This window comes from Filicampus tigris, chromosome 5 (assembly GCF_054856515.1).
Source record: "Filicampus tigris isolate MCC_2025a chromosome 5, RoL_Ftig_1.0, whole genome shotgun sequence".
Classification (NCBI taxonomy): Eukaryota; Metazoa; Chordata; class Actinopteri; order Syngnathiformes; family Syngnathidae; genus Filicampus; species Filicampus tigris.
In genome coordinates this window covers 10,478,299-10,504,697 of record NC_141221.1, presented here as the reverse complement: position 1 = coordinate 10,504,697, position 26,399 = coordinate 10,478,299, and the positions used below count along the sequence as shown (strand labels likewise).

The 26,399-nt window shown below is 41.5% G+C and overlaps 3 protein-coding genes and 1 non-coding gene across 7 annotated transcripts in view; 3 read left to right on the top strand and 1 right to left on the bottom strand.

Annotated features, from left to right (window-relative positions):
- Positions 1–26,399, bottom strand: part of LOC147147231 (uncharacterized) — a 78,393-nt gene that overhangs the window by 24,011 nt on the left and 27,983 nt on the right. For both annotated transcript variants that reach the window (XM_086032003.1, XM_086032002.1), the window contains exons 2-3: positions 22,168–22,261; positions 13,820–16,425 (exon numbers count right to left, since the gene is read on the bottom strand). In XM_086032003.1, the coding sequence (XP_085888129.1) occupies positions 13,820–13,875 (56 nt within the window). In that variant the 5' untranslated portion in view covers positions 13,876–16,425; positions 22,168–22,261. The remainder of the gene's footprint in view (positions 1–13,819; positions 16,426–22,167; positions 22,262–26,399) is intronic.
- On the top strand, positions 1,071–5,415 carry LOC147147233 (uncharacterized). 2 transcript variants are annotated; one of them, XM_086032001.1, is made up of 7 exons: positions 1,071–1,216; positions 1,335–1,518; positions 1,936–2,325; positions 2,434–2,604; positions 2,950–3,143; positions 3,926–4,149; positions 4,827–5,415. In XM_086032001.1, the coding sequence occupies exons 4-7, from the start codon at positions 2,550–2,552 to the stop codon at positions 5,413–5,415; spliced, it is 1,062 nt and encodes a 353-aa protein (XP_085888127.1). In that variant the 5' UTR covers positions 1,071–1,216; positions 1,335–1,518; positions 1,936–2,325; positions 2,434–2,549. The 2 variants fall into 2 exon arrangements, with proteins under 2 accessions (XP_085888127.1, XP_085888125.1); XM_086031999.1 differs by lacking the exons at positions 1,071–1,216; positions 1,335–1,518 and adding an exon at positions 1,681–1,784.
- On the top strand, positions 14,588–14,659 carry trnag-ucc (transfer RNA glycine (anticodon UCC)). The gene has a single exon. It is a non-coding gene; the product is annotated as a tRNA-Gly (tRNA).
- Positions 18,590–26,399, top strand: part of LOC147147230 (uncharacterized) — a 53,091-nt gene continuing 45,281 nt past the window's right edge. For both annotated transcript variants that reach the window (XM_086031991.1, XM_086031989.1), the window contains exons 1-3: positions 18,590–18,875; positions 21,423–21,481; positions 24,073–25,325. In XM_086031991.1, coding sequence (XP_085888117.1) covers positions 18,829–18,875; positions 21,423–21,481; positions 24,073–25,325 — 1,359 coding nt within the window. In that variant the 5' untranslated portion in view covers positions 18,590–18,828. The remainder of the gene's footprint in view (positions 18,876–21,422; positions 21,482–24,072; positions 25,326–26,399) is intronic.

Sequence of the window (26,399 nt, the reverse complement as noted above, 5' to 3'; positions counted from 1 at the left end):
AATTCTATTAATTAGACTTAAAATCTAGAGGGCATCTCTGTTACTGCTTTTAACTGGTTTTATTCCTATCTCACAGACCGATCTTTCTTTGTAAATCTGGATACGTGTTCATCCAGAACCCATGACATTAAATGTGGGGTTCCCCAAGGTTCAATTTTAAGCCCACTACTTTTTAATCTTTATATGCTTCCCCTTGGGGATGTCATCAGGAGACACGGCGTCAGCTTCCACAGCTATGCTGATGACACAAAGCTGTATATTGTCATGTCTCCTGATGACACAGGACCCATTGATACCCTTTTAAATAGCATTTTAGATATTAAGTCATGAATGGCAGAGAATTTCCTACAGCTCAATCAGGACAAAATTGAGGTTTTAGTTATCGGCCCTGAAGGTCAGAGAGAGAAACTTTTACCAAAACTACAAGATTTTAAACCCTCAGAATGTGTGAAGAACCTGGCACATAGTATTATGGCTGTCAAATCAGCCTTCAGCAGGAAGTTTCGCAAAGGGTACGACAATTTGACAGAACACCGGTCCGGTACCGGTCCGCAGCCCGGTGGTTGGGGACCACTGCTCTAAAGTCTTTATCTCTATCTCAACATGAATATATTAGGAAACTCCTCAGTCTAAATGATCGCATTACAGTTACAAAACCCTAATTTGCTCTGATTGCTGCTGCATATGTACCCATAGCTCGACGGTCCAACAGCTTGCAGCGCTAGCAAAGATGACCCTTACCTGCCAGCCATCAGGAAGGCCTCAAGTCTCGCCTCGCTCAGAGGGAATCTGAGTCAGCCCTGCCTTTATCTCAACAACAGAAGAAGAGGATCCTTCTCTTCAGTCAGCTCACAGAAAACCGGAGGTCACAGCAACAAACAGGTAGTCTTTTGTAATAGCCATGGAAAATGAAGCCTCCACTTATCCAAATGCACTTTCAGAGCTACCTCAATGCGCAAAGAGAGTCAAAGAAGTCCAACGTCACTGTGACCATGACGTACCTCGGACAAGGCCAGCGGGGTTCATGGCTGAGGTCAAGTCAAGATGAACTTAAAGTGCTACAACAAGTCAACGGAGGGGAGAACATCTGCGTCTTCAAGGGCTTGGTGACTCCAGGAGGTACTGTAGTTGTCCTTATGCCCGGGCCTAAGCCTTTGATCTGCTTGAACGGAATGGAAAATGATTCGACATAATATTTGTCCAATTACTCTTCAAGGTGATTAAAACAAGCCATTTTGCTATCGCCCACTTGGTATTTTCAATAGACATTTGCTGTCGTCACTTGCTAGCCAAATTGCTCAGTGTACCTCCCTGTGCTAACTGTCAACTTTCAGACCAGTTCAACTTCATTTCTCAAAGACACAAAGGCTTCCCCTTCAGTGCTTCCTTGTACGTTAACGGCATCAAGGTGGCCCGAATCAGCTCCTGCTGTGAGTACCGCTACGCGCCTGGCTTCCAGCAAGGCAAGAAGAGCTGCTTCCGGCTGTCCTGGCTCGCTGGTGGCAAACCTTGTCACAGGTATGATTTTCCTGGCTGAAAATTGCTAAGTTACTTTAATAACGCAGACAATCCTCTGGGCAAAACTTCCACTCTGCAGACAGAATGCATTGTGGAGGGTGTAATTGGGCACACGCTGCATGACATAAGGAACTAATGTATGAGGCACTATCATATTTTTTTTTCCAGATGCACAAGTCTTCGAAGCAAATACAACTCCTGCCAAAATCTGAACAACAGCACAAAGGAGAGCTTAGTTCTCCCTCTAGTGCACCGCCCTGGCAATGGTATAAAGCTGGAAAAAAAGAGTGCTTCCATTTCTTCCAAAAGCTTATTCATCTGCTGCTCTTTTACATTAGGCCCAATCATTAATTCATAGTTGAAAGCCGAGACAAAATGTGCAGCAAAGCATTATTTTCTTTTTATGTTTTCTCCAAGGCTCTAATGCTGCCGCAGCGGAGGCGTGCCCATCATCCCCTCGGTTTATCCCGACCAAACCGGAGAATAAGTCTGCCAGGGGGACAAGAAGACACGTCAAGGACAAGGCCGGTGCATCCACAGACAGCGAGGACCCCCCGGCCGTAGCGATTAAAGAGACCTCCACAAAGAGGAGACGCAAGGGTCAAACTAATCAAAGCAAGAGCAAAGGCAAGACGGCCACGAGCACCAGACGGGACAGCGAAGGCTCCCGGGGGTCGACCTTGTCCCAAAAATATGAGGGCCAAGCTTCATCTGCCAGACGGGAGCTGGAGCGCAAAGACACAAATGGCACGGGTGAAGCACAGCGGATACATAAGCTGAACATCAACAAGACAGGCAACGCGCTTGGTGAGACCCGACTTGATGAACCCTCGTTGCATCTGTATGAACTTTCTGCATTTAACTGTCTTTGTGGGGATAAGGTACCTAAGATCAACAGCGGTTTTGTTTTCCAAGACCGGTTACAGGATGAGGAAGTACTGACTAAGCAAAAGCGGGAGAAGCCGAGGGAGTGGAACGGGAAAAGCAGAGATGGGGATGGACAGACGGACTTCTATGAACAATGTGTGCGGATGAGCGCCGAGCTGGAGAAGAGCCCGAGCAAGCACAACTGGTTCCAAGCAAACAGTGAGCAAGGAAACTGCAGCCAAGTGGAAAGAGCTGGAACATTACACAAGTGTGATTTACATAATAGGCGGAGGAGGTTAAATGTGTAACAAAACGTAATAGAAGACATTGGACAACACAACCATTCAAAAGTTTGAAGACACTTTCTAGTGCTATTGAGTTAGACACTGTCTCCAAACCTTTGACTAATACGCAACCGGTACTACAAATGTGTAGTGTAAATCTAATAAGGACAAAAAGTTTGCCATGATCACAGTGTGAACGTGATAAATGCGCCGTGATTGTTTAGAACAATATGGCAAAGGCAACGACAATAACAATAATATTTGTGTTCTTTGGGCAAAGTGCTACAGAGGTGTCGGCTCCAGAGGAGACTGTCGTCGGGCCCTAAAGCTCCAAGCTCAGACGTGGGGCACAGTGAAGAGAGTGACGGCGTCTTACGACCAGATGGGGAGCCTGACAAAAACGAGGAGTGCAAGGGAGAAGAGGAGAAGGCGGGTGAAGAACAGCTAGTTCATAAACAAGACCTGCAAGCTCAGGTGTGTTTACAACACACACCGCTTTCTTTCTGGCTCCCTCGTTTCAGCCACATGGAAGAATATTTTTAGTGTAGAGCTGATGATAATTATTATTATTTTTTTTAGATCAATCTTGAAATTATTTCAGCCTTCCAGATTTGCAACGTAAGCTTGTAACTAACCAATCATTAAGGATAAATTAAATGTAGGTGAGCATTCATTGATTTTCTACTTAGCAGATTCTATATGAAACCGATTATTCCATAAGAAAGCAATACGACCGGTAGTAAAAGGAAGATGCTGTCACAAGGACTCAATATTTCCTGCATCAATAGGGGGCAGTATATCAATAGGAAAAGACTGAACAGAAATTTCAGTCTATGCTGTATTTACATTCGTCTTTGACAGTTTTTGGTCATCTAATTGTTTATTATGCATTTGGAAAGAGGATTCTGTGCTTATAGCGTATTCATTTGTAGTCTGGAAAATTAATGAGAAATTCCTCTCAAGATAACAGTTTTTCAAACTGTAATTGAGAATGCATTTCTATAAGAAAGATAAAGATTTTTTACCCTTCGGTTAATTGATCGGAAGTCGGATTTAGATTGCATAACTCGTCTTCCTGCATTCTCACAGGGAACTATGAACTGCACTGTGAAATTGCTCGAGCTCGCTCTTAATTCCCTCGTGACCTTCTGAAAATAAATAGCTCAGTACCCATCATATTCTTCCAAGTCCGGGCCATATGAAAACATGGCACCGTTCACATGTTCCCGTGGTTTTCTCCTGGTTTGTTGCCATAGCTGGAAGCCATGATCACTGTGCTGAGCGCATCGGATGAGGTGGAGCAGCTGGTTCTCAGGAACACCGACCTGACGGACGACCTTCTGCTTACCGTAGCGGGCGCCCTGAAGAGCAGCTCGTCCGAGGTGGCTCTGCTCAACCTTAACCTCAACCTCATTGGCCCGTATGGTGCTCACATTCTGCTGGACGTCCTGAGAGTGAAGCCTCAGGTCAAAGGATTACAGTAAGCGCTGACACTCCCAAGTTCAATTAAATGTGAGGATGGTCTGGGTCACAAGTGGACAGAATGAGATGATTTGGGTTGAGTTTCATTCAAATCATTCAGTACTTTCACAGGACAGAAGGGGTTAGGAGGACCTGTAAGTAGTGGTGAGACAACCACACGAAACCAAGACACCTCCGCAGGAATAATTATTGTTGGGAGGCTGAAATCTGATGACTTGGACAATTTTTTTTTTTCAAGAATATGTTCACAGCAGGCCCACTAGTTGAAACACGGCATTATGATTAATATTGCGTTTGTGGAATATGAGTTAAGCGGCAAAATCCGCCCCTTTTTTTACCATCTCAGGGGGCGGCCATTTTGTCACTTCTGTCAACTGAAAATGACATCACAACTGCTCAGGTAACGACCAATCCCGGCTCAACTTCAGAGAACAGGTCAGCCGTGATTGGTCATTAGCAGTTGTGATGTCATTTTCAGTCGACAGAAGTGACAAAATGGCTGCCATCGGAGATGGCTAAAAACGGGTAGATTAACTCCTATTCCACAAATGCAATATTTATCAGAATGCCTTGTTCCACTTTAAGTTAAACAATGACTCTATATGATTATTTGATTATTGAAATAGTTGTTGCTTAATCAATACATTTTGTGACAATTTCTTTTCTCTACTCTAGCTTGTTTGGAAACAGATTACACGACCACGGAGCACTGGCCCTTCTGAGTGGCATAGCCGAGCTACAGGAGCAAACAGCAAGAGCCGCCGCCATTCAGCAGCAGCGGATGCTCCAACAGCAAGCAGAGTCCAACCTCACCACAGGCTGGAGCTCTTTCAAAGTGTTTTCACTTTTAGAACTGGACATCGGGGGTAACAACCTGAGCGGGGTGGGGGTGAAGGTATTAGCGTCCTACATGAGGCACCACTCACACCTGCAGTATTTAGGTCTGGCTCAGACGGGCGGAGCGGACCTAGCGGCGTGGAAAGAACTTTTCGACAGCCTCAAAGGAAACAGCTCGCTGATGCAGATAGTTCTAGATGAGAATAACCTGGGCGACCCCGGGGTCAGGCTGCTGGCTGACGTGTTGAAAGAAAATGCCTGTCTGCGGATGGTTGACCTGGACGGGAACGACATCAGTGACGTGGGAGGAAACGACCTCATGACGGCTTTGCTTTGCAGGGGCCAGTTTCCGATGAGGCATCTGAGTCTTGCCCAGAACAACATCAGCTCTGGACTCATGTGTAGGATAAAGGAAGAGGTGAAATGAAATGCAAATGAAATTTATATGTATATATATATACATATATATATATATATATATATATATATATATATATACATATATATATACATATACATATATATATATATATACATATACATATATACATGTGGTAGTGTTTTTGGTATGCGCGCTCGTAGGAGGAAGCGGGAATGCAGAAGAAACTACGGTGGCTTAGAAACACGAAAAATAAAAATCGATTGTGCCGATTTGAACGTTTTTAACATCGTTTTATCCAGAAAAAAAAACGGTTTCGGTTCAAAATCGCTTAATCGAAATCGCTTAATCAAACAGCCGTAATTTCTGTAATATATATATGTATATATATATATAGGCTATAGGCTGTATATATATATATATATATATATATATATATATATATATATATATATATATATATATATATATATACACAGTATATGCCATGATTACACTGGCAAAGGCGCATAGCACGTATTTTTGCAAAGAATTGTTCTTGGGTTGACTTCTGCTTTAAGGAAGTGCAGTCCATATGTTTTCTCATCGTTGTTTCATGGAACATGAAAAGTATTGGATTGAATTGGTAAAGCCACAAATTTGTTTGCATTATTGTCCAATTTTGTGTCGTTGTGAACGCTTAAAAGATTGCAAGTCAAAGTATTGTATAGGTAGTATTTCTTAGGATTGCCCTTATTCCAAATTCTTCAGGATCTGTTCACCTTTAGAGGTCAGAGTGGAAAATTGACTCATTTGACCTTTAAAACAAGCACACAAAGGTTATCTGCTTCTTATAAGTGGGTGGACCTTTGAGCAAATATTGCCTCAAAACAGGAGGCGTAGTCAGTCGAGTCAAGTCAAATTTATTTATATAGCCCTTAATCATAAGAAAGTCTCAAAGGGCTAGTTGACAAAATATCAACAACATCGGCATGGTTTAGTGTAGGACTATGCTGCAAAGAGATCACCTTGTTTACAGGCTCACTGATTTCCCCTCTCTTCTTCTCATCAGTCGACCCTTGTGATTCCACACTTTCTAACCTGTCATAAACTCGAGTTATCTACATCTTGTGACGACCCCCCCACCCCGACCCAATCCCATGAAAAAAAAACAGGACCACAACCAGTGACTCATTCCACCCACTGCAATCACAAAAAAACACGAATGACTAACCAACAACTTTTCCCATTCCCTCTCCTCACAGTAGCCGTCATCAGATTCTTGTTATGGACAGCTAAGGCGAGCATATTCATTTTGGCCTTCTGGTCTCTACATGACAGTGCTGCCTTTCAGCATCCAAAGGGGGAAAAAAAAAACGAAAAAAAAAAAAAACTACATTTTGTGTGCTGTCAATTTATTGTGCTTTCAACTGTAGAAGCCGAGCCGCGATCAAAGCTTGTCAAGGTGGTAATTATCTCCTTGTCTCGACAATGAGTCTGCTGAAATCAATCCTTCTTAGATTTGATCTGATGGTCTTTGAGGGTTCCTCGCCGCCGAACGCTGATAAAGATGTTCTCCGAGGATGACAGGTAAATGAGGCGGGCTCACCTGAAGATAACATCTGTAGAAGTTGTCCTCGTCTAGCACATTTAGACGAACAATTAAAACCCTACGCAGCTGCTAATGTTTTGTGAAGTGCTTTTTGCCATCAGCACATTGCAGCGAGGTGTTTACTGCCTCGTTGACTGTTGATCTACGGGGATCTCAACAGGTCCATTTGTGCCCGACAAAGCGGTGGCTGAACTGTAATTCACATTCTCCTCCGATAACGTCGTCTCTGTTACATATAAATGCATCAGGATCAGTGACCCCCATTGTCCGCCCACTAGTGTAATCCTTAGCTGGCTGGAAACAAATCCCGCTCCCCTGCTTCTAGCTTGTTTAGGTCCAAAAAAACAAGGCCTTCAGTGTGGAGCTCCATTTGAGAGGAATTTACAGATTTGCTGGAGAGTTTCACCTTTCAGACCTTGTAAGGCTGCTGTGCTGCTCCTTCTATGTTTTTTAACCCAACACTCACTCGATGGCGAATTAAAATGCATCAATTGACGTGGTTGATGAGATCTTAATGAAAGGCATTTGCGTTGTTTTCCAACAAAGCATGCCAAAGCAAAATTGGGCAACTTTAATTAATAATTCATGATTGACTGTTTTGATGTAACCATGTCATATTGATGAAAATGATACATAAAACATTGGCTTTGACGTTAATGAAGGTTTTATGATAGATAGGTTTTAAATTATAAGATAAGTTTCGGTCTCAAATTCCCAAGCCGGGTCCTCCAAAGGCCGCATTTTGGCCGCATGATGTCACTTCCGGCGCGCGCGACTGCCCCGTCGTTAGTCAGTTGTCAGCAAAATGGGCGTCTGTCAGTAAAGTCCGTCATTTTGACGGAATGCCCATCTCTGTTGTTACATCTGAAAAAGGTATCACTATGTAGAAAGTATTTCATATCAGCCGCTATTGATATTGATTTTTTTTTTTGTTTTACCTTTTTTTACTAGAAAATATATTGAATGGATTAAAGACAAAATGCAATCATCAAGTGGAAAAATATGATTCATAAAAAAATATATAGGTACATACTAATATAGCACTCTATATAATACTATGAATAAGCAAAAGAGCTACGTTGCCTGTACTGCATTCAACAGGAAAAATATACCTTATCAATTCAATCTATTCTATTTTTCTCAGTCTATGAAAGCAGGTAATTGTGTTAAAGTAAGTATTTGCATGAAGTACCTTTATACAGAAACTCATCGCACCACCCAAATTGAGTTAGCAAATAAACGTATAAACGTTGGTAGCAACACATAATTCACTCCAAGCATTAATATACACATACTTACAGAAATTGCATCTTAATGGGCATCTCAGAGGATGGACATTAATGGAATTTAAGAGTGTATTTATTCCCCTTATTTCTGTCCTGTTCTCTTTTTTTTAAGTTTTTTGTCCCCACACAAACGGCTGTATTTCCCATAAATATCACAAAATAAATAACCGCCGAGGGAGTATTTCAAACTCCCTTGTTGCACGGAAAAACTGTTCCAGCATAAAAAGGCACACAGCTCCATCATTCTGCGTGACCGTGCAGCTGAACAGGACAAAACAAAACCAAAAAAAAAGGCTGTGAGGGAGCATATGGTTCTTTTGACCACTAAAGCATCCCACACCAAACACAACTTCAGAAGCTCCCACAGGCTCGTGTGGAGCGCTACTTAAATTAGCACCAAAGAGAATCGAGACCGAGGATGTGAGCAGCGGCCCGGTCAGCAAGCATGTAACACACACAAATAGATGCTGAGATATTTGTGTACAGTGGACCTGTTCCCACCAACATTTCAAAGCTGAGGTGCTTTGTTGGTGGAAGGCCAGGTGGGATCAGTACACCTTTTGTTGGGTCCATTTCCAGGCGCATTTGTTTTCTTTCCTCCTTATTAAAGACGTCCAGTATGCTATGCACCATAACCAATGGAGCCTGTTTTTGCCGAAGTGAAAGTGTGAGTGAGTTTTGCGCTGCATAATCAGAATTATTATGTGTGCGGCTCTGAAGAAAAAAAAAAGCTTATCGGGTTAAATTTGAAGGCTTTGTTATGAGATTCGGATCAGTAAACGGCAACAAACGCGAGGGTGCCTGGCGCCGCATGAAATGTGGCTTTCCAGATGTGCTAGATGTAGCACTGCCCTGGGATCTCGACATAACAGATCTGCTTTTCTATGCCCGAGCGCAATTTATAGACGCAGCCATCATGGCGCATGCACAAGCTACAACCAAAAATCATTCACTTGAACGTAACTATGAGTTCAACAAGACCTGATTGTGCTGACAAAGCAATGTTAATTTAAGATGATATATTTTTGTTGCCATGACAAGAATAATCTTATCCAATTTGGTCCGATACCGTGGTGTTAAAACTTTTTCAGCTACGGACGTTTGAACAGAAACGGTGCAGCAAAACATCCCGAAAGACAATATTACAATACTCACAGGCATTGGGTTCCCTCCCAAAGTATTCGAACGGCAAGGTCAATTCCTTTGTTTTTGTTGTATATTGAAGACATTTGGATTTCAGATTGAAACATGAATATTAGGCAAAAGTTGATAATTCTAGCTTTTGTGTCAAGGTATTTACATCTAGATGTGTTAAACAACTCAGGACAGAGCACCTTTTGTTTGAAGCTAGCCACTTTTCAATTGAGCAAAAATATTGGAAAATGTGGCTGAAAGGTGCGCAGGTTTTGCTTCTTTAGATTGATTAATTGATTAGATAGGGCTTGTTTTTGGCTTTGGGTTTCGCCTGTGAAAAACGCATGTGCAGTTCAGCAAACGCCAAGACCAGAATGATATTTATGGAAGAAAAGCCATACATTTTGAAGCTGAGAGAAGAGGCAAAATCGAGCAGACTTATTGCACAAGCATGGTCAATACAACAATTTGGAATGCCCTGAAAAAGAAAGAAACTACCGGTGTACAGAGCAAAAAGATACGGAACAAGTCGGCCAACTTGAGACAAATATATGTAAAAATATATAAATCTGTAAGCCGTTGGTTGGTGCAAATGTGGAATTAAAAACAAAATGAAATCCAAAACATTATGATTAGTTATTAAAGGACTTTGGATTAGCTGTTTGTGAACTAGTGCTCGGTAAAGATCAATCGCCAACTGTTGCCGTTCTAAACACGGACGTGTTTGAGTGCAAGCCACATGGCCACATATAGTACGCGACGCGCCATTGTGACGACGGTGAATGAAGACTTGAGAGTTGGCTCGGCTAACAATGGCCCCCGCTGCTGTCTGACATTTGGCAGGACGGCGAGTTTTTCAATATGGATTATTCATCAGCGGCTTGATCCTCCGCGCAAATGTCAGCGTAACAATGCTTCTGACTTGGCAGCGGCTTCCATCTCCCCGCAGCTCGACGGGGGTGTGAATGTTTGACAATAATGACCAATGCTTTCCAATTTATTATAACGAAATATCATCGCGACCGGATTCTTAGTGGATAGAAATTACAAGTGTAACTCACACAGGCCCTGTGCAGGAAATGTGAGCGTTGAGTCTAAGATGGCTGATGGCTTGAACAGACCAAACAAATGTTTGTTTTAGTGCGCAGCTTCACGGCCAATCAAACCGAGAAGGACGAATACAAAAACATGCATGCCAATCACACCAAAAAAGAAAAAAGCCCGTTATTTCTACATCACCATTTCTAGCGTTCAAGAACCACACTATCCAAGTATGACTGCCAACTCTAAAGGTTGTCTTGCAATAGGTTGTCAATTGCACCAAAAAAAAAAGTGTCATTGATTGATACTTCCCTATTTAACCTCCAAAAGTTGAGGTTTTATTTGATTTATTTATGTTTTTTTTTAAGGTAAATGTTATGATGTGAAAATATGTGAGCTTGGTGACATGGTGGACATTTTTGCTATTGTTGCCATTTAATGAGGAACGCGATTCAGTTAGCAGGCTGACTGTGTACTGTTTAACAAATTTATTTCAGATTGTCCGGAAGTCTTTTATTAGGGACGCCAATCGAGTAATACTTTTAATGACAAACTAATTGCACATATCCTATCTGTTCTAAATGTACGATAAATAGATTTCAAGTTTTCAAAACGAGTCAACACGAGTGGACAAATCTGCGTACATTATGCAAATGTATTTATAACTGCAACATTTCAAACGCAAGCCCAACAATAAACAAGATTGCTCTACTTTGTACTCTACTTTACTGTAAAACTAAACACACAACAAATAAAAATTGCTAGCTAAAAGCTGACACACAAATATTGAGACATTAATCATTAAATTAAATTCCAGTCTCTCAACACCATTCCAAGTACAATATCTCAAATTTGATTTTTTTTTTAAATTATTTTATTTTTTTTAATGGCAGTAAGATTATAAGATGTATAAGTTCACAGCACAGCGGTGCTTGCCTGCCAACTTTTTCATATTTTTACTACTGTTTTTCATATTTAAATGAATCCACAGAGGCTTTATCTCTTTCCGAGTCACCATGAAGCCAAACATTTCAACCCTCTCCCTTGTGTGGGCTGTATAAATAAATTTGACTTGACTTGACTTGTGCCGCCCCGGCCCATTTTCTTCATTGGTTTCTTGGCGTGGCCTTCTTTTTCTGGACTTTTAACTAATCCAGGTGCTTTATCTGCATGTATGAACCACACTGCCCCCAAGAGGCCACGGCACGCACAGCAGCAATAGCACATAAACAAGGCACTCACAACTGAACAAATAGAAAGCCAATGAAGGGTCATGTGTCACAAAAAGAAAATCGCAGAGGTAAACGATTTAACGTGTTAATTTCGACACAACTACTTTTTTTTTAAATAGTTTTTATATTTTTATTATGACAGTGGACATGTTAAGCTTGACAAAGTCCAACTACACTTTTCTAAACCCCCTCCCCCCGCCGCCAAGGCCTGTCCTCATAAACTGACACTGAGCATATTTGAGACACTCCAGGCGTTGGTGGATAGTGGTTAGCATAGCTACCTTCCAAGCAGTTGACCTGGGTTCGATTCGCAGCCAACACACAATTTTGGAGGCTGAGAGCTGCTGACTACAACGGAGGTTACCTTGAGCAAGTAACTAGTGATCAGAAGTCATCTTGGTGTTTCTCCTTGCATGCATGTGGTGTACAAATAAAATATACTACAGAGTCTAACTTGATTCTTCGATTCAGGAATCATAATCGGTAAATTACCAAAACGCAATTTAAATAGGAAAAAGGTTCCACAACTACCGTTATATGGAATGTCAGGGACGAGCTTTTGCACTCTGTTCCTAATATTTCGCACTAAATTTTGCCAAATTATAACAGAGGGCAGATCAAAATTACTTATATAAGTACAACCAGAGTAATAAAATAGTTAAATGAATGAATCTGAGTGTTTTACAGTAACTTTCTACAAGCAGCTCTTGTATGTATGGACGTGCAAGTGTACTCAATGGTTATGTACCGGTTGCATTCATTCACAATAAAATGTTCAACCATTTCAAAACATTGCATTGCACATCACGAAAAGATTAATTTATACATATTATACCTCTTTCTATTTATTTATTTTACTACTAACCAACGCTCGTCACAGGAGCAAACAACGGTGCGTCATTAGCGGCTGTTAATCAACTATTAAAAGCAAGTAAAATGTCTCTGCCCTTTTAAGCGAAGCCCGCTATTAAATGTAGTCATAGTGGGTCATAGTGGACTCCTGCAGGCTGATGTTAAATTTCCTGTTGTAACGTATGGAATGAGTAAACAGCACCGAGGGGCACGCTCTTATTGAAGCCAGCTGTTTCTTGGCTGGGATGAAGCTTGCTGCAATCAGATGGCCCCAATTCGCAGAGACAGACAAAAGACCGTGTGTTTAGAAGACGAGAGTTTCCATCAGCAGCAGACTAGAACGCCAATGGATTCTTCTTCTTCTTAATTTGAGACAGGAACTAGAAAAAGCTCGCAGGAGAGTGCAGACCACAGCAGAGGTGGAAAAACTGCGGTTTGCGTATCAACACCAGTGTTGTCACTGGCTACATGGAGAAAATGTCTTTAATCCGATCAGAGTTCAGATTAAAATTATGATCGGAAGCACTGTTTTCATGGACACTAAAAATATCGATCCGATTAGGACTTCCGTGTTCGTGAATCACACTTTTAATCGGAACAAATTATTTTGACATGTGCGGAGTGACTAAATATACCGGAAACAGTAGTAGTAGAAGAAGCCATTTCTACTTTCAACATTAGAGTTATTTTGCGATTTTTACCTGTTTGTGCTGTCGTGTTAATACTTCCTAACAGTTAAGTCTGGCACCCGCCATTCAACCAGTTGTAAATTGATGATCAGAGGAGTCATCAGAAGAGTTATGAAAATATTTTATCAAGGTTGAAAACTTACCCGGTATTGCTTTAATATTAAGGCAGTCAGTTTTGGCCAGACAAATGCCCATAACATTGTCATGGCATACATTGTTAATAAATATAATGATTAAATTCGTGGCCCTCACACAGGCTTGTGGGTTTTTCTCTTTCGGCATGAATGTGCTGCAGTCCAGAAGAAAGGTTGAAACTTTGATAGTTTTGATAGAAAAAAAAAAAAATGAAAAAAAAAGCCTTTTCATCTTTGAGTCTCCACTGGAATAAAATCCCTTCATTTTGCACATGCATGCTAAATTAAGTAATCCATGAACAATGAAACTGCTGGATATGTTCAAGGTAAAGTCGGTGAGCAACCCACCGTAGAATTGTAAAAACCTTTGAAGGCCCCAAAAAATCGACCACAAAGTCTGCGAATATATCACAATAATTTCATTGATAGATTTGCTCATAAATTTAGTACGACAGAGGACTTTAAAAAAACAGGCAAGAAAAAGGTTCCTCACCTGAAGCGGTTGAGATGATGCATGTAGAAATGGTCATCCGGACTTCTGAAATGCATAATAGCGTCTGCAGTATATTGACAGCTGACTTCAATTACCCAGCAATCGTCTGGAGTCCAAAGAGCCACAGGACATCTCCCCACCTGTCAATATTTACGCACAAGGAGGACGGACAGGATGGCACTTACTTGAAAATACGAGAAAATCAACTTGTATCAAACAAACACGCTCATTTTGAATATCTGTTTAGTTTTCCTCCCCTCTGGAGTTTTTGCTTACAGTCCATGGTTTTTCGCTTGGATGAGACTGAAGATGGCCCCGTGGGCCGACATGAAAGGAGATGTCAAGTCAAGGACCACCGTGATGATACGCATGAGACCACAACCCCCTCTCTACCGCTGACAGCAGGAAACACATGCTACGTACATTTTGTAACCTGCTCGTCAAATAGGGAGAAACTGCTTTTCCGTGTATTTAATTAAGGAGAATTGAGTATTCCGATCATTTGGGACAGGAAATAAAGGAAAACTAGCGAAAAAGTGTGGATTTTGGGAAGAAACTGGTTAATAAAAATAATGGAAGGGAGTGTGCGGGTGGTGGTATGTATGGTGAGCAGAGAGCGACGAAGACATGCTGGGACGCTAGCTCCCCTTTTAGGACCATTAGTTGTCAAAAAGATTCACCACGGCCAATGTGGAATGGAAGCCTCAGTGGCCGGACTAAATACGTCCCATTTAGGACCCCTTAGCTGTACCCCTCCACTGCCACTGGGTGTTGGTGGTATAGTGGTTAGCATAGCTGCCTTCCAAGCAGTTGACCCGGGTTCGATTCCCGGCCAACACAAGAGTTTTGTGTGTATAAGTAGCTTATCTGGAATGACTTCACAGACAAAATGAATTGCAACTAGTTGGTGAAGAGACGCTAGTCTTCATCCAGACTACGGCAGAGGTGCCATTGAGCAAGGCACCGAACCCGTTTGTGTGCCCCATCACTCTAACACAAGCCTGCTGCAGAAAAACTACTTTGAAAAGTCAAGGATGAGCTGTTGGGCTCCGTTCATAATATTTTGCACATTTCTATTCTTCGAAAAAAAGATGTCAGTCGTCTGTGAATTATTTTCAAGATGACCGTGAATTTTTGCACGTACAGTAGAAACTCGGTTCACGAACTTAATTAGTTTTGATGCTCTGTTCGCGAATGGAAATGTTCGCAAAACAAAGCAATTTTTCCTATTAAAACAAATAGTAAGATAATTAATCTGTTTAAACCCCAGAACCAAGTTTTGTTGACATTGTTTTTATGGGTTTCAATAAAAAAAAACAAAAACAAAAAAAAAAAACAAACACGTTTCCTTCATTTGTTCAACAGTAATCTTCTTCATTGGAGTTGCAACGAAGACCATGTACCTGAAAAATGTGACGGATGGAGCAAATGATGTTTATTTGTGCAAGAGCAGGCAAAATTGAGTGTTCCGCATTGATCACGATGACTGTTCGTAAACTAGGGCAATATTTTGGGGAAAATGTTCTTTGTAAACTGATTTGTTTGGGGCCAAGCCTTCTCTACGCTATCAGAAACACAAATCTGTATTTACAGTCAACCTTCCAAAATTTCTTCCATGAAATTCTGTTCATTTCTCTTGACTGCACTGCTTCCAGTACATGTTTCTTTGATTATTTTATCTGATCAGATTGCAGCCTTTCAATTATTTAAATGCAAGGGAATTTAAGGTATTAGAAAAACAACAACAAAGAATTAAAAAAAGAATTAGACATTTAAATGCAAATTAAAGGGATATAAAAAGTATATTACTAAAATTACGAAAAGAAATGATTTGGGAAAATAAACAACAACATCGTTTTTAACCTGGATTTAAAAGCCTTTCCCACTTGGGGCTAACTTCAGTTCTATTTGCATCTTATTCCATTTGCTTGCAGCATAACAGCTAAATGTCAATGCACCATGTTTACTTTCAACTCTTTTAGAGAAATAATGACTTTGATGTGCTCCCCATGTGTATGTGCCACTGTTGTGTGCTTTTATGTTGCGTTTCTTTTTTTTTCTTTTTTTTTATAGTATCGGTTTCTATACATGATATAAGAGGGGATTAAATCGGATAAATCACCACTTTAAGCTCAGGTACCAAATGCACGCCTTTGGGCCTTTGTGTTCCAATTATCTAGGGATTTTAGGCCCAATGAAAAAAATATCACTCCTGGACCCACCACAGATAAATGCGATTTTCCAGTGGCCTGTCAATCACAGGCCCTGAGACTCGACATCACTCTTCTCCCCTGTATATACAGTACTTATCTCTCTTGGGTCCTCCACAAGCAGAAATACATGGGAGGCGTTCTTTGAAGGTGGCAGGCTCAGTCCCCCTTCCTGGGTCACAGTGGGTGCACGGCGAGGGGAGGGGCCAGGTCCTCTGCGTAGAGAGGTGGGATCCAATTGCAGGCAGCTGAATCGGCGCTCTGTTGGGTTTCCCCTCGGACACTGTCATGGCGGGTCAATGAGGACTTTCTCCTGCGGAGGAATTTCGCAGCACACGAGCGGGGCCGCGCTGGCCTGCAACACATCTCTGTCACTGCGGCGAGAACAGACGTGTTCTGGAAAGAAAGTTGCCATAAATAGGTAGTCCATGCGTTCACACCTCGTGATGTCATTTTTGAAACGGTGGTGCAAGATGAATGTGACAGAAGTGAACCTGACCTCAAAAAAAGTGTTTACATACGCATTCATCTGTCCAGTAGATCAGGATTGCAAATGACATGTGCAGGCACAAGAAAAAGATTGGTGAGGTGATTACACTCTAAGTGGGTTGCAATAAAAACATACATAAAATCTCACCTATAGTGTCCCCTAGTTAGGAAAGTAGTAGTTTAGTTAAAAAAATATAATTTTGCTTTACAAAATAAAACAAAACTACTATTTTTTCTTTATAAAACTATGTAACATACACTCACACACACAAAATTCTTGTTTGCTGCCACTGTCCACTTTGCAGTTATCCAACCGGAATTCCCCTATTACGAGACTAATAAAAGACATTTATGTTCTATTATATTATATTCCGTAGTAATTATACAAGTAAATTCGACAATGTAATTCCTTTTCAAGGTTTTGCTTGAAATGTCATCATATCTGCTGGACCTTTTGGGGAAATTGTGGTTTTGTGGTGCAGTTGTACAGTAAATACAGCTGCGGTCAACTCAGCCCAAACTTGTAAGAATTGCTCTTAACCTCAACCACTAACATTGTTCGGAAAAAGCTAGGACAACATATGCCAAATGCAGTATTATAGACTAAAATATGTATTTGGCTCTTTGGCTCACTTTGCGGACAACCACAGCGTGTACCAAGAAGACTGACATTTGAGGTCCTCCTCTGTCAATGTAAAACAAGTTTGTTTTGAATGTGAGTCAGCTAATTTGCATATTCGTTTCCACCTTTTTCCATATTCTTCTAATAGCTGGTCGAGGCTGGTCATTCATTTGGAACAAGGCACAAAAAGCCGAAGAAAAAGCGAACTGCAATCTCTGTCCTAACAGCCGTGAAAAATGGCAGCATCAAAGTCATGTGAATAGAGTTAAAGAACAATGTCAGAGAAGAAAAATTATGAAATATTTCAAATTTTGGCACATCAACATCAAATCTATAAAAAGACTTTAAACCATTATTAACCAGCTGATTGAAATTTATATTCACAGGTATTCAGAGAAAGTAAATATGAAACAATAAAAATATTTTGAAATGCACTTAAAAGTTTTTTTTTATTTGAAAATATTCCACTTAATCTCTTTATATTGGCTTCATTTTTTCGGGAAAATGTACAACTTAAAAAAAAAACAGAAATACATAACTTTGTTCTAGAAAATATTCAACTTTACTGTTTGAATATTACGACTTTAAGCTAAAAAATACAGTGTATTTTTATTTCTAAAATATACTGCTTTTTCTTGAGGAGTACACAATGATTTTATATTGAAAATAACATACGACTTTATATATTTTTGACAACTTTAATTATTTTTATTATTTTCAATATTATCATCATCATTATTATTATTATTATTTATCATCATATTTTCTTTTCTGCCTGAGCCCAATACTCCTAAGTGGAATTCTTATGTCAGGGGCATTTAACATTCAAGGTTGGACTGTACAAACTTTTCAGTTTCAGTAACAAAATTCCTCTTTTTTTTCAATGTTTTTGCAGACTTAAAATTCTTCAGCAATAAAAAAATATGCCTATATCAATACAATGGGGCAAGCAAGGCTCAGGTAATGGTAATAATATTTAGGGACCACTTTTATTACATCGACAGTTAATTGTGTCTCAGGACAACAAGAAATTATCTGTATTTTCTGCACGGATTATTAAAAAATGTCCTCCAATCTTGGAATGACCAAATGTCACTACTAAAAAACTTACATAATTTAAATGCTAATCATGACATCACTTCTTGATGATGTGTAACCAAAGGCCGTGGTCTTTAGGGGGTTTCGACTCATTGTCACGATCCTTTAAATCCTCGTTGAGAACCCTTGAGGTCAATTACTGTAAATCTCCACTCACAAATGCAAGAGAAGCTCGGCAAGCCCCCCAGCTGCAGTTTGAGGGGGCTGCACGCAGCCTGCATGAGGGAGGAGGACACACCTTCAAGTCCCTGCTGCAGCTCCACAGCGCGACAGAGGGAGGCATCCCCCCCCCCCCCCGTCTCTTCTCCCCCTCACTCACACAAGAAACTTTCATTTTCGGGAAGTCTGCATGCTCACAACACACACGGGCGCGCGCAATGCCGGCGTGAATGTGATCCAAAAAGACGCCCGGAGAGGATTTGGGGAGACGCGCGCAGGTGGAAGACAATGACTGCGTTTATCATGCAAACTTGAATTAGTACATTATTTCCCTTTTTTTTCTTGAAACAATTGCAACCCGGGATGGAAAGAGCTCCTCTGCCTCATCCGGACAGGAGTGAAGCCCCCCAAGAAAGAATGAAGTAACCGCTATGGAGCCGGACAATGCCCCGCACTCGGAACTCAACGGAGCCGGCGGGTGAGTTGTATCTTATTTCTGCTCGCATGAAATAAAACAAACCTCATGATTACACCATCACCTCTTACTAACTCTAAATGTTATGAATCAAGCACGTGGAACTGCACCAACTCGTCACGTAAACGTCAAATGTGAAAAAGTTTGATTGGAAGTTGCAGGGCACTTTTCAACGACCCGTTGTGGCAGCTGAACTGGGATTTTGTGTTAAAAAAAGATGTATGAGAGGAGGAGACAAGCCCTCCTCATCTCTCCTCCCACGCTGTACATCATCTCCTGTTTATTGGTCCCCCGCCCCCGACCCATCCCTCCCCCAAAAAAGGGAGGAGAGAGAGGGAGGGGAGGGGGGGGAAGCTGTGTTGCATCATATCTACTCATCTCTAGTGTACACTACTGTACATACAGTGTGAGTGGAGTGCACACCCACTTTTCTTTTGGTTTGAATATCAAAGACAGGGAGAGATAGAAAGGCACACAGAGAGGGAGGCCTGAGTAGGATTTAATGTCAGTGGAGTGGTTTGACCGCTGGTTTGCAGCAGCTCTCTGAGAAAAACCACAACTGTAATAAACTTCCTGTATTGCAAGCGCTGTTAGCGAGCCACACACAACCACATTATCAGCTACGGGCGTGTGAAATAAGCTTTAAAAAAAAAAAAAAAAAAAGGAAAGAAAATTCTGTGTGAAGCCAACACTGCCATTATCACCTAGCATCGGAAATAACTCAGTGAAACCGCATACTACCGTTTACTCCTATAATAATAAAAGATAGTGGAACTACTGAAGTATAAAACCTAAATGTTAAATTGGAGGGTGATGTCTGTCAATGAAAGTAAGCGTATTGAATTGAATAATCAAGATGAGTGAGTTCAGTTGTTCTAGTCTGTGGGACAGTGTTTTTGATGGAGGCTCAAACTTATTTCGGCTGGGTAACATTTGTGCGTATATGATAGCATGTTTATCATTTGAGATTATTGTTAATCGAAGGAGATCTGTTGTTCACAAGGGTGGAGGTATTCCAAAGGAGTTGGCGGTTCTGATTCTTATACCGAATGTTCAGGAATTCCCCGTGTTTTTTGCTTTTCTTTTACAGCTGCTCAGTATTTAGTCCATGAAAAGTTCAGTTGGATTAACCAGATCTGCTCCAAGAAATCCATCCCACACCTCCAAGTGGTCATGGTCAGATTGTTTGGTGTGCGCAAGGGATTTGGGCGACAGCCTTCAAAAGAACCACATTAGAGACCTGACCGGTCAAGTGTGAACACAGCCTTCCAACCCAGAATGGGAATAAATCGTTCTTTGTTTAAGATGTTGACTTCAAGTGGATGGTGACAGGTTCAAGACCCACTATATCTTGGGCAAAATATACAGTTTACTTGTGATGTATAGCACCTCCTCACCATGATGCGATGGCCAGTGACTGAAAGATCAAGACCACACACACAAGCGGGTGAACTGAGTTTCCTCCGCAGGGTGTCTGAGCTCTCTGGATGCTTCTTTGCATCGAGAGAAGTCAGAAAAGTTAGGTAGGGCATCCGGTTAGGATGCTTCCTGGACCCGCCCCCCTGTAGAGGTTTTCCAGATACCGGAAAACCGGGAAACCTTTGGGAGGACCCAAGACACGCTGGAGAGAATATCTCTCCTGGCTGGTGAGGGATTGCCTCGGTATCCTCATCTGGACAAAGTGGCCGGGGGAGAGGGAAATGTGGGCTTCCCTGCTTCTGCTGAATCCTTGTAAGTGTCCAGAAGCAAAAAAAAAAAATGTCCAAAAGGATTTTTCACTCAACAGGTCTCAGGCCACAATTTTCACATGAGCCACCACCACCCAAGGCAGACTGCCATTCCGGGAGTCAAACAGAGGCCATCTGGGTGAAAATGAGGATCCCTAACCACTAGATCACATGGGCCACTAGCACAGACTTTTGAGAATAAGATCGATATTACTCTGAGAATGCCCGATCACATCTGATCTCAGAGGTTGAGTAGGGTAAGGACAGGTTAGTAGTTAGATGGGAGATCACCTGAGAATACCAGATGCCTTAAACTTACCAAGTCTCTGGGGGGCCAAGAGAGGATCAAACTTTAAAAAAAAAAAAAAAAAAACGATGACTGCGAGTAGGAAAATGCTGGAAAGCGGAGGAGGAAGAAGAAGAGAGTCGATTATTCATCGATTGATTTTCCAGAGTACTTATTCCTTTCAGGGATGGCTTTGTCCAGACGACAGCCCGGGCCAGTCAATCACAATCCCACAGTGCAATATTTGATTAAGTCTCAAGTTAACTACATATACTGACTGGCACATCTCCCTCAGAGCAAGAAGGTTGTGAGTTTGAAACTGCGTCAGCTTGGCTCTTACTGTGTGGAGTTTGTGTAGATTCTCTGCTAGGATTCTGACTTCCTCCTTGGTCCTCGCAGCATGCATGATTGATACATTGAAGGCTGTAGATTGTCCATAGGTATGCGTATGAGTTTGAGCCCGTGCTTAACAGGTCACCAGACTTGGATGAATGTATGATTTGTTTTAAAATGACTTTTTTTTTTTATGTGTCCTAGGAGAGTCCTGATTCTTTGGACTATTCTCTGTTGTACCTGCTCTCTCACACTGGCCCAAAGTGAGTATTTCCAGAACAAACACAAGGGTGCTTTTATTTTGCTTTTGAATGGAAACAATTAGTACAGACGTGGTGGCAAACCACCAAATGACATGTCTGCATGAGGGCATTAATAAACCACATTTACATTTGCCTGATTTCAATGCAGACAGCCTGGTTCAGTTCCCACTCAATGATGGTGTAAATGCGAAAGTGAATGGTTATTCACTTCTATATGTGCCGTGCAACTGACTGGCAACCAGTCCGGGGTATGGTCAGCTGCGACAGACTCCAGTTCCCTGCTACCTTGAACAGGATAAGCTTTGTAGAAAATGGATGGGTTGGTGGATTTACTCGGGCAGTTGCAATTTCCTGATTACCCTGATGCCAATTCAGGATCCGCATAAGATATAAAGAAACGGTTTAACTGTTGAGTGCTATTTAAGATATCCATCTATCTTCTATAGCACCCATCCCGGATGAGTTCGAGGCTAACCCAGCTGACTTTGGGACACCCTGGACCGGTCGCCATTTAATCTACTAAAACGTATATTAATAATTCACTGTAGTATAAATTAAACAGATAAGGTTAAAAACAAATAAACCTTCTAATGATAAGGAAAGGCTGCAAGGATATAACAGCAATGGATGACATTAATGCCAGACAGAGGAGCCACGATCAATTGTTTTCAGTAAAATTAACTTGCCTGGTTTTTGCAGACGTATTCATTTCTTTTGCTTCAGCAGGAGGTGGAAGGAAGTCTAAGGCAGCCGGCTTCCCTCTTCAGTATGCAAGCAAAGCTGCGAAAGTAGATCAGGGATCATGAGCTAAAAGAACAAATATAACTGAATATTAACCATTAAAATCTGTACTTTGTTGGAAATATGCAAGACTGTTTTTCTTCTCAGTTTCTGTCAGACAAGATAAGATCAGATAAGATTTTTGGGTGGGGGTGTGGGGGTGAATCTTTTTTAGGGAAGCTGACCCACCTGCTATCTGCACATAGTGACTGTGCAGGGTTTCCCTCCTCCTTCTGGACCTACATTTGTTTCTCTCCTGCTCAGCTCTGAATTTATTTTTTAAAGCAGCTTTTCCCTTGCATTTTCTGGACAGAAAACCCACACATATTTGAGATCTTTATATAAGCTGGGAGTTTCGCCACCGCACGTACTGAGTGGATTAGCGTACAGTAGCCAAGATGAGCTGATTGGCCCAGGATGATTTTCCGACCTCTTGAAGCTAAACACAGCGCCTTTGTTTGACAGCGCCACACCAGAGGCTACAGTTCCATGGTGGAGATGCTCCAATTTTTTTGTCAGACTTTTGAATGCAGTACTGATTGATGCTTCAGCTTTGAATTTAAAAACAGATTTTCCGTTTTTCTTATTATGATGCCTGGCTGATTAGACATTAGTTTGCTGGCAACACTATTTCCCCCAGTACATATATATATATATATATCAATAAGCCTTGAAATGTTTCTTTAATCTTACAAATGAACAATGAGATGTTGGCAATGAAACTCACTAGAGAATCATTCAACTGGGGCTAAACACAATATTCTATACACACAGGATGCTTCTAGATGATGAAATACGAATTTGATCAAATTCTACAAAGCTGGTGAGCAGTATGCAGCATAATAAAATGCCCAAATATGGTAAAATTACCCGTGTCTCCCTCTCATAAGATGCAAGCAGCACTAAATTCAGAAAATTGTCTGCATTATTTTTGTGACATTATTGTTGTGGATATCACCTTTATTTAAACACTAATGTATCTCCTAAAATATAACCACTGTCCTCTCTGGGGACCAGTTCAGCCTGCATTTTCAGCGTGGGTTTTAATGGTGACTGATGTAAAAACTACAAGTGGATTTGATTTGTAGCCCTGCACAGGAAATCCTGTGAAATTGTTTGCTTATGACATTTGTGAAACTGAAAAGCATGCTATTTTTACTGATGTTTAGGAAAGAATGTCACTGCACAAATGACTGTACAGTGGAAGCTTGAAGTCAAATGCCAACAAGGCCGTAGAAAATAAAGGGGGTTCTCAGTTTATGATGGGAGTTCCATTCCTACGGAAGGCGACGTAACCCGTATTTGTACTTCGGGAGTTAGAACGCCCCATGGTCTATCATTAACGTCACATAACACAGTAGAAACTCGGTAGAGGACGGTAAAGAAGTTATAATACCTTATTAAGATTCTGAAAGACAATCTTGTTCGAAGCAAGTGAAATTGTCTTTCACAAAAACTGCCTGGTAAGAAGAAATATTGTGGCGGGCAAAGAAAAAGCCTATTTTGCCTTGAGCCTATTTAATCTTGATTAGAATTTGGTTTTTGCAGTGTGCAGTTTATAGTATCTACTGACATCTGTTTTTGGTGGTGGAACTGAGTAACTGGATAGGGAAGATACACATGAACAGCCCATGAGGATATATAAAGTTGTCAATATTTGAACTAAATTCAAAATATTTTCTGGAGTTGCACAATTCCAGACATGCATTCAGTGCATACAACAGCAAAAAGAAAAGTTCTCCCCTTGTGATTTTTGGGTTTGGTGTTTGTGGTCTGAGGTCGCTGACTTTTCCTCTCTGTATGTTTTGAAGATGTCGATATTCTGCAGCAGCTGGGTCTCTCTGGGCAAAGGGCAGGCGGGTCGACATCTTGGAGCGCTCCATCCATCCCAAATGGAGTCATCCCCTTCAAGTCTGGTGTTATTCTCACCCCGAGGGCGCGCATCCAGGTGCCTCTGCGCACTGTCATCCCAGCTTCCTACACCATCGCCAATCTCTCCATGATTCTCAGTCTGTCTGTTCACCGCATCAACAGTGCCTTTCTTTTCTCCGTCGTGTCCAAGAGAGGGAGAGTGCAGCTCGGTGTACAGTTCATACCGGGCAAGGTCCTTGTTTATGCGGGCCACAGGAACTCTGTCGCATTCGACTATGATGTTCATGATGGCCGGTGGCACAGTCTGGCTTTGGAAGTCCGAGGCCACCGGGTGTCCTTGCACACATCTTGCGGGAACAAAAGCCTTCATGCTGATTTTAAAGCCAAAAAAGTGGAAAGGCTTGATCTGGAGGGCTCGTTCCTACTCGGGAAAACAAACCACAATGCGGTGCCGTTTGAAGGCGCCATCTGCCAGTTCGACATCTATCCGTCAGCAGAGGCAGCTCATCACTATTGTAATTACATTAAGAAACATTGCAGAGAGGCCGACACGTATCGGCCTGTCTTCGCACCCCTGCTACCTCTAATTTCTATAGATCCAAACATAACTCATAAAACAACTCTGGCATTGACAGAGTTATCCCCAAATACCCCAAAGCCTACTTCCTTCTTAGGTGAGGGATTCGTTTTTGTTCCAGGTGATCATTTGCTAATTAGGAATGACACATCTATGCATTGGACTCCTGAACCTGCCGTTGCTGTCAGTCAAGTGGACCATCCAGGGTTGGAGAAACCCACTGGAACCTCATTTCTCTGGACCAGTCCGACACCGCCAACACAGGAATTACCTTTGCAAACAGGCGCCGACACAAAGCAAAGAAAGGTCCACTCCTTTGTTGGGCAAGGATTCAGGGATGTACCAACCTCTACAAGACCAACGGAGACCAAACTTCAGACCACGAGCGAGTCTACACAGGCATCTTCCTCAAGATCCTACTTTCTTCAACAACCGTCCACCGTTGCGCCCCAAAAAACTGATCCCGAAGTAACCACGGTGCAGGATGTCAAAGCCATGCCAGTTATTCCTGTCACTCCTGCATCCATAGATGACTTCCAAACATTCGACCTTGAACCGACTCTTGTCTCACTGTTGGCAGGACCACCTGGACTTAAGGGAGAACCAGGGCCTCCGGTGAGTGTGTAGACAATGAGTCACTTCTTTCAAACCTGTGTGAGAGAGTTCCTGGTACAGTTCTGTCAGCATAGTGTTTATTTTACAAATGATTAATTATACCATTTCATAACTCTTGTCTGTTGTATCCATGTGGACTGATCCATAATATGATTTTGTTTCTCATTCGTAAGCAAGACTGAGCTTGTGGCTTTAATCCTGCTGACATGGATATCGAACATGTCTCTAGGGTTTGAGGTTTTGTAAACCTGGGCCGCTCTGTGTTGATCTGTCCAAATTAGAACTTCTGCTTTCCCTGGCTTCAGTTTATTGTTTTAAAATGATATCTAAACTTGTCAAACAGAGCTAATCTCCATTTTAGGCGTTAAATTCTTCTGACTGACTGCATGATGAAAGCCCATTATTAGAATGAAGCCACAATTAACCGGTTACACTGAAAAATACCTTCTATTTTGCATTCAACCTATTTAGAGGGGACGACATCCCCTTTTAGAACACTGGGAGCATAGCTTTAGGCATGCCAGTTGGTGCACACTCTAGGAATACCAAGAAGTTTCCTTTTTTTTTTTTTAAATACCGCAGCTATTATTTGAATGGTGAAATAAATATGCACTATTTTGAAGTCGATTCGTCCTTAAATTTTTTATCCCTCTGGTTTAGCGCAAAAGATGCTGATTTTTCCCTTTCTTGACCAAGGACATCAAACGCCTCCTGTTTTATGTCTTATGAGATTGTCATATATGATTATACTTTTGGTCTGAGGTGTGTTAAGAGTGGATTTGTCCCAATAATGGTGTCTGAAACCGCAGAATCTTAATGTGTGAGGTGCTCTGTGTTGGGATAATTGGAGCACCCAATACACAACATACCAGAATTGTCAAATGCCTTTGAACCTTTGCGTGTTGATACGTTTTTTATCGCAGATAAAAAAAAACAAAAAAAATAGGCTTTCTTGGACTAACCAATCGAATAAAACCAATTTGTGCTTCTTGAAGGTCAGCTATGTCAAACTATTCTTCTCTCATTGAGCATTTTGCCTTTTTCAGATCAAGAACCAAACTTTTGCTTCATCCT

What these genes read in the sequence shown, in the direction of transcription:
- LOC147147233 (XM_086032001.1), top strand. Translation starts at nt 2,550, where the DNA reads ATGAGCGCCGAGCTGGAGAAGAGCCCGAGCAAGCACAACTGGTTCCAA. An exon ending in AACAAGACCTGCAAGCTCAG is followed by an intron (nt 3,144 to 3,925) that starts GTGTGTTTACAA and finishes TTGTTGCCATAG; the next exon opens with CTGGAAGCCATGATCACTGT. An exon ending in CCTCAGGTCAAAGGATTACA is followed by an intron (nt 4,150 to 4,826) that starts GTAAGCGCTGAC and finishes TCTCTACTCTAG; the next exon opens with CTTGTTTGGAAACAGATTAC.